Below are 18,146 nucleotides of genomic sequence, written 5' to 3' on the forward strand. Positions count from 1 at the left end.
CAGTGTACATGAACGCCCACACCCACCTGTGTGCTGTTGCCCTGGCTGCTGAGGTCAGAGTGCGTGGACCTGATGGACTGTGTGGTGGAGCTGCCGTTGATCTGGGGACTGGGGGAGCCGTTGTATATGGGCGGACCGTCATAGTCTGTAAAACACAGAGGATGAAGAAAATTCAGACCAACTGGAATAAATCACACTCAGGATAATATTTTTTGTTGCTTAGATTCAGGATTATTTTAACCAAAATGACACTGAAATAAACATATTACAATGATCTGTTGTGATGTGTCAGGCTATAAAAGAATAAAATAGAGCAATAAAAAGTAATGATAATAATGCTATTAACCCATAAACATCCAGCGCTACTTTAGTGGCAGCTACAAAAATGAATTTGTCTCTCTATTTAATCTTTCTCAAGTGATTTATCACCATGTATTATAATAATATCTGTGTGTGTGTGTGTGTGTGTGTGTGCACTGCAAAAATCTAAATCTTACCAAGTGTATTTTTCTCATTTCTAGTCAAAATATCTCATCACACTTAAAACTAGAAGCACTCGGAGAGTGCAGACCTTCGCCAAGGCAGATCAGTACCCAACCCCAATCACCACCAAAATTTAATCATTTGTTTCTTGTGCCATTATCAACATTTCCTGAAATTTTCATCCAAATCTGTCCATAACTTTTTGAGTTATCTTGCACACAGACAGACAGACAGACAGACAGACAGACAGACAGACAGACAGACAGACAGACAAACAGACAAACCAATCTGGACAAAAACATAACCTCTTTGACAGAGGTAATAAGACATAATCACCTAAAGAGTAACTTTTCAGTGAGATACAAGAACTTATTTTTAGTCAATAGATCTTGAAAATCTTATTCCAAGGAATTTTACCAAGATAATTTTCACTTGTTCCATTGGCAGATTTTTTTTGCTTGAATTAAGCAAAAAAATCTGCCTTATCCTCACTAGGGTCACATGGATCGCTGGAGCCTATCCCAGCTAGTTATGGGCGGAGGTAGGGTACACCCTGGACATTTCGCCAGTTCATCACAGGGCTGAACATATAGAGACAAACAATCACTCTCACATTCACACCTATGGGCAATTTAGATTAACCAACTAATCTATCAGTGCATGTGTTTGGATGGTGGGAGGAAGCTGGAGTACCTGGAGAGAACCTACACAGACACAGGGAGAACATGCAAACTCCACACAGAAAGATCCCACTCCCATCGACTGGTGTTGGAATCAAACCCACGATCTTCTTGCTGTGAGGCACAAGTGCTATCCACTGCACAACTGTATTCTGTGATTAGGTTGAGTTCTTGGATTTCCAGTTTTGGAGGACTACTTTCTTAATGTATTTTCCTATATTTAATTCATAGATCATGAACATGTTTATGAAATCTCAAAGTAAATTCAAAGGTCATTATATCAAAACAGAAAACTGAAGTAAAAGTGAAGTTTTTAGTAAAATACATCATTAACTGAACATAAACTAAGTGTCTCCATCCACCGTCATTTATTAACCTTTATGGGTTTTACTGGTGAATCAATGTTACAGAGCCTCCGAACATCCAAATGGGTCATTTCTGATGACCATGAAAAAATGACAAACTGTATTTTACACCAATTATTTACATGGATTGATAGGATTAATGGATCAACAAGTATTAAACATTCTAGATCAGTAGATGGTTTTGGTTGCTAGAGGCTGTTTGGGTCTTGATGGGCTAACAATAATTATATCCTTTTATCCAGCCATTTTCAGCACCTATAAATCCAGGCTTTTTGGATAATATGTGACAAACTAGTATTTGTCATTTCGTCAGATTATAAATGACTATAATCCCTTATGCAGTCTAAAATCTAAACAGAATGACCATTGTAAACAGTGATGGTTTTTACCTTTGAGGTGGCTCACTGTGGGGACAATCCCCTTCCTCTTGAAGTGTTCGTCGGTGTCTGGATCCACAACCAACAGCCACGTCTCCTCTCCACCTTTTTTAATGAAGGCCACCACCTCTGCATGCCGCATGCCCTCGATGTTCACACCATTTACCTGAAGGTCACAGAGAAAATAATGTAAGAATGTGTGAATGTCTACTGATAATGTTTACAATCTGTATGTTTTTCACCAATTAAACAGTTTGGTCTTTTGGGCAACAGTATGTTAGTTCGTTGTTTATAGTTTTCACACCTCACTTGCAGCATTCATTTTTTATTAGATCTTTTCTCTTTTTTTTTTTTTTTTAATTATTCTTGTACAGTGTTTTAAGACTAGGCATTTTTTCTTAACTTTTTTTTCGTACAGGGTGGGGAAGCAAAATTTACAATGAACATTTAGTTGTTTTTTCTCAGCAGGCACTACGTCAATTGTTTTGAAACCAAACATATATTGATGTCATAATCATACCTAACACTATTATCCATACCTTTTCACAAACTTTTGCCCATATGAGTAATCAGGAAAGCAAACGTCAAAGAGTGTGTGATTTGCTGAATGCACTCGTCACACCAAAGGAGATTTCAAAAATAGTTGGAGTGTCCATAAAGACTGTTTATAATGGAAAGAAGAGAATGACTATGAGCAAAACTATTACGAGAAAGTCTGGAAGTGGAGGAAGCAACAAAAAACGTACCAAAGCTTTTATTAAAGTTCTCAAATCCAAAAACCTAAAGGATCCAACCAAATCCATGAGAAAAATGGCAATTGAACTTGAGGTAGACAACAAGACCGTTAGAAATGCAGTAAAATATGATTTGAAGTTTAAATCTTACACAAGAACACCAAAACACTTGTTGACAACAGCAACAAATCCAACTTTAGCAATTTTTGGGAATCATGTTTATGGCCGCCTTCTAGCCCAGATCTAAACCCTCTGGATTCTGCTATTTGGGGCATTTTAGAACATGCTACCAATAGAACATCACACAGCAATGTCGACTTTCTTAAAGATACTATTAAAGAAGAATGGGAGAAGTTGTCACCCGAATATTTGAGGAACACTTGCGCAAGTTTCAGGAAGCGTGTGAAGGCAGTTATTGAGAAAGAAGGAGGACACATAGAATAAAAACATTTTCTATTATGTAAATTTTCTTGTGGCAAATAAATTCTCATGACTTTCAATAAACTAATTGGTCATACACTGTCTTTCAATCCCTGCCTCAAAATATTGTAAATTTTGCTTCCCCACCCTGTATGTTTCTCTCTCTTTTTTTTGTTTCTGGACTGTTAATGGGCAAATGGCAAATAAAACCTTGAAGTTGTTTTGTTTTCCACAGAAACAAAGATGATAGACTTTACAAGATGACTGTTCAAGCTCAACATAGAGTAAATATAAGCTCATATTATACACTTTTACAGTGCATAGGGCTCTTGGATTCACTTCTTGCTGCTTTTTCACAGTTGACATTGTTGGTGAATAATATATTACAGTGTTACATAAGTAAATTACAAAATAAATGTAAATAAATACTGTTACAATCACTGGGAAAAAATGGCATCCAAATGTTTGTGATAACTGGGGGAATGTGTTAGAATGTTTTAAACGCTGTGCACAACATACCCATTCTATTTCTTATTTTTGCTGAAGAAAACCTTTATTTGGTATACAGTACTTTTGGACATGTGGGTCCAAAATACAAGTTCAGCACTGTGTATCTAGAAAAGCTCAATCCACTCACCAGACTTTCATTCTGAGTGTTGTTTATATCAGTTTTCTTGGCTCTGCCCCTGCATCCAACATATCAGCTTATGTAACTTATTTAATATTATTTTGATGATAAAATTCAGGGGTGTCAAACATACAGTTAAAACCGCCAAAGGCCCATGAAATGAATTTGTTAAATGAAAAAATTACACTGAAGATATTAACAATTAAGGATGTTCAACTCATTTTAGTTCAGGAGCCAATCAGTTTGATCTCAACTGGGTCAGACCAGTAATATAATAACATAATAATCTATAAATAATGACAACTCCACATTTTTGTCTTTGTTTTAACAAGTGAAATTACACAACAATATTTGCATTTAGAAACTATCCTTTCATAAAAAGTATGAATAACCTGAACAAATATGAACAACCTGAAATGTCATAAGAGAAGTAAGCATAATTTAACAATATTATTCTTGTTACTAAATATTTTTGTGTATTTGCAAATCCCCCGCGATGTATAAATTGTAATGCACATTTGTAAATGTTAAACTGAGACACAATATTGTTAAAATTGCACCTATTTTTCTTGACACATTTCATGGTTGTTCATGTTATTCATATTTTTTGAAGGATAGCTAGTAGATGGGAACATTTTTGTAAGGTAATTTAACTTTTTTCACATTAAACATAAAGTGAAGTTTGGAGTTGATATTATTTATGGGTTATTATGCTATTAATTTACTGTCCAAATTGGACAATATGTGACACTCATGATATAATTAAAGTAATCACATCATTTAATATCTTAAAGTCATACTATTTAACCTCTTACACTTCCAAAGTATCCCAAACACTGTTGACATGGATGTGAATGTGAGGCCTGTACTACAGTATTCATCCAGCAGGGGGAGCTCTGCTACAACATACTAATTATTCACAGTTCAACAGGTCTAGAAGAAACACCAGAAGGTTACTCTAACCCAGGAATTATAAAGTCTCCTGACCAGCTGTACATGATGTACTCATCATGATTTCACACTTTAACAGAACATTTCTTTTATAAACTCTCTGAAAGGCCAGAGCAAAACAGAAGGTCTTTATGAAAATGTGGGACAGTCCACTGACAAGCATATTTAGTCTAGTAAACACAACTTTCCTTGGTCTGGTCTAACTGTTATGTGCATTTGGAGGCCTGTGTTTCAGCAGCTTTTTCTAGACCTCAGCTTTTCAGGGGCAGGTAGCTCTGTACCAAGGTAAGTTAGTGTTGGTACACAATTAATTATTGATGGCTCACCAGGGCTCCGGCTATGGAGCGAGTTTCAGATGTCAGTGTACAGAGGGAGAATTTGTTTAAAATTCACTTCTTATGAAAAGAGAAAGAAGTGAAAAGAATGTGCACACTCTGGAAATGTGCTCTTGGTCTCATTTAACTGGAACATTTGAAGACAAAATGCCAAAAATATAACAACTTAGGACAAGAAGACACATTTCATGGTATTACAGGAAGGTGGAAGAGAGGAAGAATAAAAAAGAGAAACAATGAGAAATAAAGGGGCAGGGCCAACAGATGATCTCCTCTCCTCTCCTCTCCTCTCCTCTCCTCTCCTCTCCTCTCCTCTCCTCTCCTCTCCTCTCCTCTCCTCTCCTCTCCTCTCCTCTCCTCTCCTCTCCTCTCCTCTCCTCTCCTCTCCTCCCCTCTCCTCTCCTCCCCTCTCCTCTCCTCTTTCTGATAGACAGTTTGATACAGAGAACAAGCATCTTTTTATTTGGCCAAACAACAGGTGTTGTGTCATGTTTCACAGTCCTTCATTAACAGTCCATCCCACATGAGATAATATACTCTGTTCTCTGCCCACTGGGCTAATTAATACATGCTGCCGGAACAGTACAGGAACCAGTCTCTCATGGGACTGTTTCTACCTCCTGATATTAGTGTGTGTGTATTCATTAGTGCATGTGTGTGTGTGTGTTGTATTTACATTATGGAAATGCTCATCTTTTTACACATACGGATTCTTAGTTTCTTTTAAGCAACAAAATAGCCCCCTTCATTTAAATTAATAAGGGTAAAGGTTAAAGTAGTTCATATTGATGAGTAAATCTCCAGGAAATTAATGTACCATTACAAGTAATCACTTTTTGCAATTCGTGTATATGTCTCATCAAAGTCAACAAGGTCCTCCCGGTCAAACAAAAGTACTTACAAAATCTACACAGAGCACAACTCTCTATGAAATCTGATTAAGACAAAAACATGAACTGTTGGCTGTGCAATGAATGATATACAGTCGCGAAAAAAATGATTAGACCACCCCTTGTTTTCTTCAATTTCTTGTTCATTTTAATGCCTGATACAACTAAAGGTATATTTGTTTGGATAAATATAAAGATAACAAAAATATAGCTCAAAAGAGTTTAATTTCAGAGCTGATATCTAGCCATTTTCCATGTTTTCTTGATAATAACCAAAATCACCTAAGTTCTTAAATCAATATCTATGGCATTGTACTGCCAAAAACAGTGCTTTTAGGCATTCCATGTTTTCTTTTCTGTCTGTTTTAGTCACATGATACACACAGGAGTTAGTACTTGATTGCATAACCATTGTTTTTTATGACTTTTGATGGTCTAATAATTGTTTCCGCAACTGTATAATGTTTATATAATGCAGGCGGAAAATTTACATGAAGGTCACTGAACAATCACTGAGGAAAGTTAACATAATGCAGAACAAGGCCGTTTGAAACCAAGACAAAACAAGGAGCTCATACCGACTCGATACTTTGTGGAAATTTTTGCAAAAAGGCTCTAATTAACCCTTTTATAACAGGCTGCTTAGGTGTCTTCATGTTTTCTTTGCAATAGAAGTGTCAGAAATAGTTTTTTTTGCTAATTCTTTTGGACCTTTGTTTTCAGGAAGATCTTAACTTTCAATATCTGGCCGTTAATTATCATTATTATAAATAATAAACGCTTAAAACAATGTGTTCTAGTAAAAAAGACAAAAAAAAAAAAACAGACATGAAATTTTTAGCATATTTATTATCAGAAACAACTACAAATGTCCATAATTTAACTTTCTGAGATTGCAAAAATAAACTTTAAATTATTTTACATCTGTTCAAGCATGTTTTTTGGTCTTGATCATTCAGTGTTCATATCATGGCTTTATTTGTATGGAAGTTTCTGAAAAAGTTCCTTTCTATTTGTAATAGAGTCCGTGATTTCTGCTGTAAAGTGTTACATAGTGTCAGAAAGATCTTAGCTTTCTGAAGGCGTTTGAATTTTGTGGATAGTACAAAAGGTTCCAGAGGCACAACAGTGGTTCCCAACCTTTTTTGGTTTGTGACCCCATTTTAACATCACAGATTTCTGGCGACCCCAGACATTCAAACCAGAGATTTTTTTTTTTTGCTAAAATTAATTTGTTTTTGATCATGTAATAGTTTGCTATACTATGTTGCAAATAAATGTTAATTTTAGATGACATTTAGTCTATATAATGTATATTATTATGGACGGAGGCAGTAAAGCCAGGTGTAGATTACTGCACAAAGTGAGAATGTTATTTTCTTTGGTCAGGATATGTACAGTCAGTCCAGCTTGGATTTACAAGGTTGACAATTAATACTGAACAAACAATAATTCAAACTATGAATTACGAAAGAGCTGCAGCATCTGAAACTGACCATAATGAACATTTGAAAGATAAACAGTACCACAGTGCTTCAGCTTCACAGTCTGTCATGTCTTTTATGTATTTTGATTGTCTCTCTCAACTCACCATATATTTTTTATTTGTAAGTTTTTCATTTTATTTTTATCTATTATTAGAAATTTCAGATGACCCCATTTGAATTCCTGACCCCAAGGCTGGAAAAACACTGAGTCACAATATTTGGAATGCTATAAATGCAAAATGAAGCGCCGGAAAGATTGCTGTTGTTAAAGGGTTAAAAGTAGAAAGATTATATTTGTTAAGTGTACCTTTCCATGTGTCCATATCATATAAACTACTCATTCCATGCAATCGTAATATATGGAAGTGAAATGATTTCTATCAGGATGTGGTTCTTTGGTCATACAGTATCGCACAGAACATGAACTACTGGCTGTTGAACCCTCAGATGATTGTTCATTTAATAATGAATCCACATGGCTTATCTGTACCTCAGATGAATTCGGTAGATAATTGGAAGCAAAATGTCATGTTTCCTGTTATTCCAGAGGAACCAGCGAGTGGTCTTTTTCACAGACAGCTGATATTCCCATCGCCTAAAATACACAACATCACAGCCTGTGCTAGACACCTGTACAAGGACTAGTGTGTGTTGTTTTGACTGTGAGTGGGAGAGCGTCTCACCTTCTAATCCCACTGGTATCAAATCACTGTCATGGTTGAATATGAGCGATCATAGGATGAACTTAAATCCTAGGAAAGGGAGTGTGATGCCCATTTGTGTGGAGTCTGTGCTGTGATGTCAGACTACTGAGGCGTTTACCATCCACTACACACTGTTGAGTGCAGGCATAGCCGACAAGAGGCTGATGAAGCATTCACTGGTGTCACTGCGTCTGCCAAACGTCGGCAGAAAGCTGAGCTCTCATCATAGCCTTTACAACGCTCGCTGCTGATACACCCTCAGTGTAATGGGGCATGGTGAGAGGAAAAGACAGCGAGAGACGGTCAGAGAGAGAGAGATCTGTCATGGTTGTTCACCTCTCTAATGAGCTGCTGACAGATAACACAAGCGCTCTCTTGATGCATGATCAGAGATGGATGCAATGAACAGAGCCTGCACACACTCAACAGCCAAATAATGCAACAGTGAGCCTGATTTTCAGTCCAAACAGAAGAAATATAATAGTAAGGTATTAGACTGACATGTAAATACAGTTGTGGAAAAAATTATTAGACCACCCTTGCTTTCTTCAATTTCTTGTTCAACTAAAGGTACATTTGTTTGGACAAATATAATGATAACAACAAAAATAGCTCATAAGAGTTTAATTTAAGTCAGTGGTTCTCAACCTTTTATGGCTTGTGACCCCATTTTAATATCACAAATTTCTGGCAACCCCAGACATTCAAAACAGACATTTTTTTTTTACTAAAATTAATTTGTTGTGATCATGTAATAGTTTGCTATACTATGTTTGCAAATAAATGTTAATTTTAGACTACATTTAGCCTATATAATGCATATTATTATGGACGGAGGCAGGAAAGCCAGGTATAGATTACTGTACAAAGTGAAAATTTTATTTTCCTTGGTCAGGATACGTACAGTCAGTCCAGCTTGGATTTACAAGGCTGACAATTAATACTGAACAAACAATAACTTAAACTATGAATTATGAAAGAGCTGCAGCATCTGAAACTGACCACAGTGAACATTTGAAAGATAAACTGTACCACAGTGTTTCAGTTTCAGCTTCAGAGTTTGTCAAGTCTTTTATGTATTGTAATTGTCTCTCTGAGCTCACCATATATTAATTATTAGTAAGTTTTTTTGTTTAATTTTTATCAATTACTAGAAATTTCAGGCAAATCCATTTGAATTCCAGGCGACCCCATGTGGGGTCCCGACCCCAAGGTTGAAAGACACTGATTAAAGAGCTGATATCTAGCCATTTTCCATGGTTTTCTTCATAATAACCAAAATTGCTTAAGTTTTTACAGCTTGTAGCTATGGCATTGTACTGCCAAAAACAGTGCTTTTAGGCATTCCATGTTTTCTTTTCTGTCTGTTTCAGTCACATGATACACACAGGAGTTAGTACTTGATTGCATAACCACTTTTTGTGATGACTTTTGATGGTCGAATAATTTTTTCCGTGACTGTGGACTAAAACTGCTGCTGCTGACAAACAATGATGGCATACTTGGAGAAATGTTCGTCGGAAGTCTTGACCTTATACGTGCAAATGCCGTGACGTATCTAGTTAAAGATGCAACAAATTAAGAAGGAATTAAAACAGGTTGTAGAAATCCACTCAGTTTTTGCCAGAATGAATATAAAGATAGCTTTGCAGCACCTGGAGGGTTCAAATTCAATTTTTTTTTAACTATTAGGGTCAAAATACACAAATAAATGAACCAAAGACTAATAAAAGTGGGATTAGAATAATACAACCTCTTAAATGTATATCAAATAAAAAGAAAAGGACACTTCACACAAGAAAAATCATGAGTTACATCTGTTCAACATGTGCATTTGTACACTGTCAACTAGTGTAGCTCCATTTGTGTGTGTGTGTGTGTGCATGTGGCTGTGTGTTTCTTATTTCATGTCTCCATGGAGAAATGGAGGGAGGTGGTGGACTGTTACTGTCATCAGTGACCTGCTACAGGATGTTCCCACACTGTTTCCCCTGCTATCTCATGTTCCAGCTGAGCATCAGTGCATCAGTATCAAAAGTAGCACTCAACAGTGACTAATAAAATCACTCCTCTTACAGATTTTTGACTTCGATGAACAACCGAATATAGTATGTGACTGTAGTAACTGAGTGACAAATCAAGTTGTAAAAGCCTGGAAGCTACAGACGCACAGACACGAGACTGATCAATAGGTGTCAATTAAATGTCATTGTGAAATAAAGAACTCCTACTGTTGTTAACTATTCTAAATCATTTATTATTATTTATTATTATGTGCAGCTTTTAGACTGTGGATGTTTATTTAGTTGATTCATTTTTTAAATTTAAAATCAGTACACTGCAGAACTGTTCAACATCTAGGAAGAGACTGAAAATACAAAAGTACATAAATGTTTATCAATTTTGCCTCATTTGTTAATATTTTCTAATTGTATTTCATGTGACAACTAGACGTCAGTATTATGCACTGTTGCAAAAGTGTAAATGAGATTCTGTATGTAATCATTGGATGTGGTCAAAGGTGATTAATAACGTGTATGAATAGGAATAAAAAGAGAAATGTGACTGAAAAGCAAAATTATCCTAACTTTATGAACCCATATCACTAAATAACATGATCTTTAATGTCTTCTACATCTGCATGATATACAAAATAACTTATCAATAAAAACTACAGCTCTTTAGATTTACTTTAGATTTAGATATTTTGTCATGAACAGCAGCTTTCCTGGATTTAATTACAGAATTTGGTATTAAATATTTTCAGATGCACGTAACATTATAAGACACATAACACAACAGAACTTATATTGCTTTACATTTCTGGGGTTTTAAATGAACTCTGTTAAACCTTTCCTCCATCACAGTCCTGTTTGTGTTGTTATGCAGTCTGCCGGACAGGGCCTGATGTGCAGCCAGTGAGGTCAAAGGTTATGGGAATGCATGATAAACTCTAAGTTTGTGCAAACAGATGAAAAACAGTTTAAAATGATGAGTATGATGATGTTACTGCCAGCAAAGTAGCCATGATGCATTTAATGACCCACTACTTGGAAAGACAATGCTCACTCATCCTTTTCTTCACCTCTGTTCAGGCCTTTTGCATTTGTCTTTCCTTTTTCCTTTTTCTTATATTTCAACATCAGCCATCTTGTTGCTTTAAAAGAGCCACTATACATATATACAACTGTGCTCATAAGTGTACATACCCTAAGCAGAATTCGCGATTCTTTGGCCATTTTTCAGAGAATATGAATGATAATACAAAAACTTTGCTATCAAACAAAAGTGTTTGCTCTTTTTAAATCATACCGAGAACAGAAACTATCCTTATGACCCTGATCAAAAGTTGACATACCCTAGTTCTTAATCCTATGTATTGGTCCCTTTAACATCAATGACAGCTTGAAGTCTTTTATGGTAGTTGTGAATGAGGCTCTTTATTTTCTCAGATGGTAAAGCTGCCCATTCTTCTTCACAAAACACATTCAGTTCCTTTAACCCTTTCATGCACTGTCCACTCCAGTGGTCAGTTCTTCTCCAGCTGTTCTCTTGTATATTAATGGGTTTTGTTGTTTTAGTTCCATATCAGCCAACACAGTGGACACTTATGCACCATCCCATACACTGTAATTCAGATCATTACTGTAACTTTACTGTTCTTGATAAACCTGATCTGCAGTGACATGTTTGAGTGTAAATCAATTGTTATTTGTTAGACAAGAAGTTTTTTTTTTGGCATATTATCTCCATAAAGTGAGTAATTACTAGCATTAGAATATGTTAAAATGTGAGAAAACATCAGATTAGCAGCATTAAAAAAATCTTTATTTCATTGTTTTCATATCACTTTCTAATATTGGGTTTTAAACACATGTTTCTTTTCTTCAAAAATTAAATGCATGGATATTTTTGTAACTCCATAGAAAAAAAAAACTCGATCGCATTGTTTTTTTCATGGCTAAACACTGAAGAAAAAAATCTTGACTAAGGTTCTCATAATTCGTGCATGAAAGGGTTAAGATTTGGGGTTTTCTTGTATGAACTGCATGTTTGAGACCTCCCCAAAGTGGCTCAATGATATTGAGGTCAGGAGACTGAGATGGACACTCCTTCACTTTCACTTTTTTCGTCATCACTTATTTATCCATATAGTTGCAATAGTGTTTATCATATAATTCCATAGATCACAGGTGTCAAACATGCGGCCAAATCCAGCCCACCAAAGGGTCCAGTTCGGCCCTTTGGATGAATTTGTGAAATGCAAAAATTACACTATGATACTGACAATCTTTTTAGTTCAGGTTCCACATTCAGACCAATTCAATCTCAAGTGGGTCAGACCATTCAAATACTATCGTAATAACATATAAATAATGACAACTCCAAATCTTTCTCTTTGTAAATGTAAATATTTTCATGTATTTACACTAAAACAAAGTATAATTTCACAAAAAATTGTGAATAACCTGAAATGTTTTAAGAGAAGTAAGTACAATTTTAACAATATTCTGTCTGCTATTAAATGTTTTGTGTATTTGTAGATCCACTGTGATCTGTAAGTTATAATGTACATGTGTAAATGATTAACTGAGGCAGAATATTGTTAAAATTACACTTATTTTTTCAGTTTGTTCATGTTATTCACATCTTTTGAAAGGATAGTTTGTTGATGTAAACCTGTTCATAATGTAAATTTACTTTTTTTGCTCTAAAACCGAGAGAAAAGTTTGGAGTTGACAATATTTGTATATTATTATGTTATTATTTTACTGGTCCGGCCCACTTCACATCAAATTTAGCTGAATCTGGCCCCTGAACTAAAATGAGATTGACACCCCTGCCATAGATGGTAGAGGTTTCTATTATTTGTACTATCTGTTGTAATAGTAGTAAATCCACTGTTAATACTTGTATTTGTAGTAGTAGTATTAACAGTCATGGACTTTTGTTTTGTTTATTAGTAATTACACTAACACCAGCTGATCTTCTTTTGACAGTTCTAGTTCACTTTTCTGTGCATCAGCTGCATCCAATGTGTCTCCCCCTACTTCTCCCCTTCTACCCCAGTCTCTCTCTATCTCTATCGCTCTCTCTTTTTCTCCTCCTTTACCCTCTCTTTCATCCCAACTGGTCAAGGCAGACGTCCATCCTCCAGGAGTCAGGGTCTGCTCCAGGTTTCTGCTGTTAAAGGGAAGTTTTTCCTCACCACTGTCACCAGTCACAAGTGTTTGCTCCTGGAGGATTCTGTTGGCTTTCTGTAAATTGGCTTAGAGTCTGGTTTCGACCGACTCGATATGTAAAGTGTCATGAGATAGCTTTTGTTATGATTTGGCGCTATATAAATAAAATTTGATTGATTGATTGACTTCGCACTGAGAGGTTATGTTTGAATCTGTGGTCTCTTTCATCAATGTGTGTTGTGTCCTATTATTTTATGCATATTTATGGTACTTGATTAACCTTTTTTTATCTTATAATTTAATCATGCTTTTAGATGTAAAGCACTTTGGGCTTTGTTACGTTATTGTAAAGTGCTACAGAAATAAACTTTGATTTGATTTTGATTTGACTTTTTTCTGCTGTAGCCAGTGACAGGTTGACTTGGTCCTGTGTTTTGGGTCATTGTCGTGTTGGAATATCCAAGACCGTCCCATGTGCATTCTGTCAAACTTATGAGCACAACTGTATATACCCCCTTTCTTCCTTGCCAGTGTCTTTAGCCCTGGCGATCAGACTGATAAATATCTGACTCTGTGCTCCCCTGTGACCGGCCTCGTCTCTCTGTTCAGTCAAACACTCAGCGAAGATCGAGTCCAGGCTCCGGCTCTTGTTATGCTTCGAAAAAAAAGAGCTCGATCGCAGGCACAAGTGTGATTCCTGCTCTTTAAGTTACAGCTGGGAAAGAGAAGCTTCACATATGTGTGTGTACGTACAGCAGGTCACATCTGTATTCCATCAGGTCTGTTCTGCCTATTTGTACCTTTACATTAGTGCTGAGCGATAAATCACATTTTAATCGTTATCACACTGTGAACATGTGAGAAACATCTGCCATGAATCCACTCGCCATGTGAACAACTATCCTGTCGCCACCTGAAGTCAATTTGGATTGGGAGGTTTGTTTATTTATCATTATAGCAATGTTACATGTAGACTGACAGACTTTAAAATCACTCATTAGACTCTCCCTGCAGAATTATATTAAAATATTCATTATAAACATCACTGTAATATTAATAAGTCTGCACACACTCTCTCTGTCTGGTCACCTTGTATAAATAACAGAAAAATACAATATTTCCTATTCGAACATGTTTTCTATTAAATCTGTGTAAAAAGATATTCAAGGTAATGGTTAGATTATGTGAAAATGTGGCCTTGTACACATATTCAGGAGTTTGTATATACATATAAACACTCCACAATACAAATATATCTGCAATAAAAAACAAAAACGCGCACACATTCTTTTCCAAAGTGTAGCATAGAGAATCCAAGGCCTCTCATATTCACTCTATCATTGTATGTCTTAGCGTTGACATATTCCAGACTACCAAAAGATCATTTTTCCACAATCACTCCATTAGTCTGTGCTCAGTTTCATCATCCCTCACTCCCACACTTATCACCTCTGCTGTAGAGCCTCTCCTCAGCTCTTTACCTTCTTGTTAGAAAAATAAAAAACGCTCCAAATCTGCACCTCCACTGTCACACACACACTTAATTACAAAGCATATGAAATACACAACCACAGCTCAAATATGTCGTTCCTACCTCGATCAGTCTGTCCTGAGGACGGAGCCCAGCGCGGTCTGCGGGCGATCCCGGGTCCAACGATCGAATGTACTGTCCGGGTCGAGACCGATCGCTGTGGAGGTTGAAGCCGTAGCCCGTCTCTGACCGTACCAGGTGACACAGACGTGGAACGAGGTCAGAGGGGTCGACTGGGGGTCTGGACTGCGATGGGGCCGGGGTGTGAGGTTCGACTTGGGCAACAACCTCCTGGATGAGATCAAGAAAAGATTTGTTTGGCTTTTGTTAAGTTCCGTGCACATTTCCTTATCTGTGTTCTGGTCCCTTTGCAATATGGTTTCAACAATGCTGCGAATAAATCAGTATTTGTAGAGAACTTGCAAGAGTGAATAAAGTAGTCTGGATAAAAACGTATTTGTATTAGTGATGAACTGTTTTATGAGACTGTCGACACCACAGCAGTGATAGTGAAAGTGTTTAAAGCCTCTCCAGTACACATCAGACATACAGCAGGTAGTAAGATAAAGTTATTATAGCCCATTTTTGGATTTATTTTAACCTAATAAAATGAATATCTTTTATAGACTACTGTAGCTGTGACAAAGCCACTGATTGGTTACATGTCACAGGTAAGTGTCTAATCCAGCGGTCGGCAACCTTTACGACCTGAAGAGCCATTTTTGTCTTGGAAAACAAGAAAGAAATCTGACTGGAGCCATGAAAAAAATATTTAAACCCATCTACATTTTACCATGAAGTGGCTGCTCTGCTGTAGCCTATTTGTGATTAGTTTGCTATTTAACTTTGTATTTCCTTTACAATAGTGCAATGTCTGGTGCATTTCTAAAATTATACAACTACAAGAAAGAAAACATTCAAGATTTGTACAATTTTTTTTAAATGATGGACACTATTTCCAAAACATAATTATGTTGTGTATCGGTCAAAAAGCGCAACTTTCATGTATAGTGGCTTACTTACAAACTACAAACAAATGCAAATTAAGCGTCTTGTGTTGAATTTGGCAAGAAAATAATCCATTTTGGTTTTTATGTTGTCAAAAAATTATTTTATTCCATGTAAAGCCTGTGCATTTTTGCAGATGGACAAAGTTAGAATAGATTTAGGCCTATAACAATGTTAAAAAAGTAAAGACTCATTCAGTTCATTTCAAAAATTTCCTTTTGTTTTTTGATGAGAGGACCCCTGGTCTAATCTATCTGAATACTTGAATTTCCCCCGGGATCAATAAAGTATCTATCTATCTATCTATCTATCTATCTATCTATCTATCTATCTATCTATCTATCTATCTATCTATCTATCTATCTATCTATCTATCTATCTATCTATCTATCTATCTATCTATCTATCTATCTATCTATCTATCTATCTATCTATCTATCTAACATCAGTATCTGAAAAAAATATCCATTATGAATGTGATAAATGATGTAATATTCTTTCTTCTTTCTTTGTTTTCCTTTTGATGTGATTTCACATGTATTCAACAAGTGAACTGTCAAATTCAGTTGTTCAGGTGTCACATTGTATTATTAAGAGCACAATTCACTCTGCACTGAAACTGTCCATTTGCTGCAGATCCCTGACATTCTAACAGTCTGAATAAAGACATTTATAGAACCTGTATAATTGTGGCTTGAGCTCTACAGTGTGATCACACTGATTTACCGCCTACACACTTGAAAAAAGTGCTGAGAGAGGAATGATATCTGCAGCTCTGGATTCATAGGAGATATTAGCACTAAGCAAAATAACACGCGGTTAAAACAGGTGATGTGTGACCCAAAGACAATCAGTAAACATGATGCACGTGTCATGAATATGTGACGATGGACTGTATTATACAACTTGAGTAAACTATTGTTTGCACTGCATATGTGAAGCTACCAGCACATGGTCCAGCTTGTGCCTGCTAAAAATACATATGGAGTATGTGGGCAGGGTGAAAGGAAAAGAGGCAAAGTTACAGTCATGTGTAGAGAGAAGAAGATGCTTGATGAATCCTCTGACAGAAATCCAAATGACAGCTTTTTAATATTTTAAATCAATCACTTATTTCCTTGAATTCATCATCAGTTTGAAATGTTCTCTTTGGTTACTGCAAATGCATCTACGTATGGTGAAAATATAACTTTTGTGGTCAAATGTTTCAAGTTAGCAGTGATCTGGAAAGTTTGCTTTGAAAAAGAAACGACAGATGCTAGGCCTGAACTGGTGTGAAAAACACAGTAATTCAGATCAGGTCTCTAATCTCTGCAGATCCTCTTTTTCCTGTATGGGGAGGATATGCATGGGTTGGGCAGCAGGGGTGGATCTTTCAAGGGAGATAAAAAAAAAATATCCATAAAATCAAATATATTAGTATCCTGGGATCTAGGCGAAAGGAGAAAAACTGCAGAAAGAGGGAGAGGAGGAAGGGAATAAGCAAGAAGGGAGAGTGTGTGTGTGGGAGGGACAGAAAATTAGATGCAGAGAGAGGATAAAAAAAAAAAGCAGACCAAGTTAAGAGTATGCACAACCCAGAAAAACACAGCAAATGGACAGTGATTAACAGAAGAGCGCAGAGAAGTCAAGATGACAGAAGTTTCCAGTAAGAGACGATGGAGAGGAAAGGGTTTGCAGTGGAGCTCTAAGATAAACACTGTTAGCAGCACAGCTGGGAGTCATTATGTGGGGGAGACAAAAGTGTCTGCCAATCTAACCTCCGACTGGCTTTCAGTGCCTGTCCGCACCCCACAAATCACCCCCTGGGGCCGGTGCCATCTCTTAAACTCTGTCACGGGTTAACTTTTTGTGTCCATGCATTGGGGTTCATTTCTATGTGCTAAGTTCTTAACCCATAAAGACCCAGTGCTACTTCTGTGGGAGTCCCCAAAGGATTTTTCTCTCTATTGAACCTTTCTTAAGTGATTGATCACCATTAATTACAATATTATCCTCTGTATTTTGCATTTTTATGTGTAAATCATATATTTTTTCTATATTCCATTCACCAATCGTGTAGATGTTCATAAAAGCTCAAAGCAAATTCAAAAGTTATTTTTTAATCAAAAACAGAGAAAACTGAAGAAAAAGTGATTTTTTTCAGTAAAATCTATCATTAACTGAACATAAAACAAATATCTCCATCCACTGTCATTTATCAAACTCTGTGGGTTTTACTGGTGAATCACTGTTGTAGAAGGTGACGGTGTTTCCATGGTAACTACGGAACCTCTGAACGTCCAAATGGGTCATATCTGATGACCATGAAAAGCTGACAAACCGTATTTTGCACCAATTATTTACATGTATTGATAGGATTAATGGCTC

At 36.4% G+C, this 18,146-nt stretch overlaps 1 protein-coding gene across 1 annotated transcript in view; it reads right to left on the minus strand.

Annotated features, from left to right (window-relative positions):
• Positions 1-18,146, minus strand: part of LOC115424928 (Na(+)/H(+) exchange regulatory cofactor NHE-RF2) — a 66,044-nt gene that overhangs the window by 2,272 nt on the left and 45,626 nt on the right. Inside the window, exons 3-5 of the mRNA XM_030142327.1 lie at positions 14,832-15,059; positions 1,918-2,071; positions 27-145 (exon numbers count right to left, since the gene is read on the minus strand). Coding sequence (XP_029998187.1) covers positions 27-145; positions 1,918-2,071; positions 14,832-15,059 — 501 coding nt within the window. The remainder of the gene's footprint in view (positions 1-26; positions 146-1,917; positions 2,072-14,831; positions 15,060-18,146) is intronic.

Source organism: Sphaeramia orbicularis, chromosome 8, assembly GCF_902148855.1.
Source record: "Sphaeramia orbicularis chromosome 8, fSphaOr1.1, whole genome shotgun sequence".
NCBI classification, from domain to species: domain Eukaryota; kingdom Metazoa; phylum Chordata; class Actinopteri; order Kurtiformes; family Apogonidae; genus Sphaeramia; species Sphaeramia orbicularis.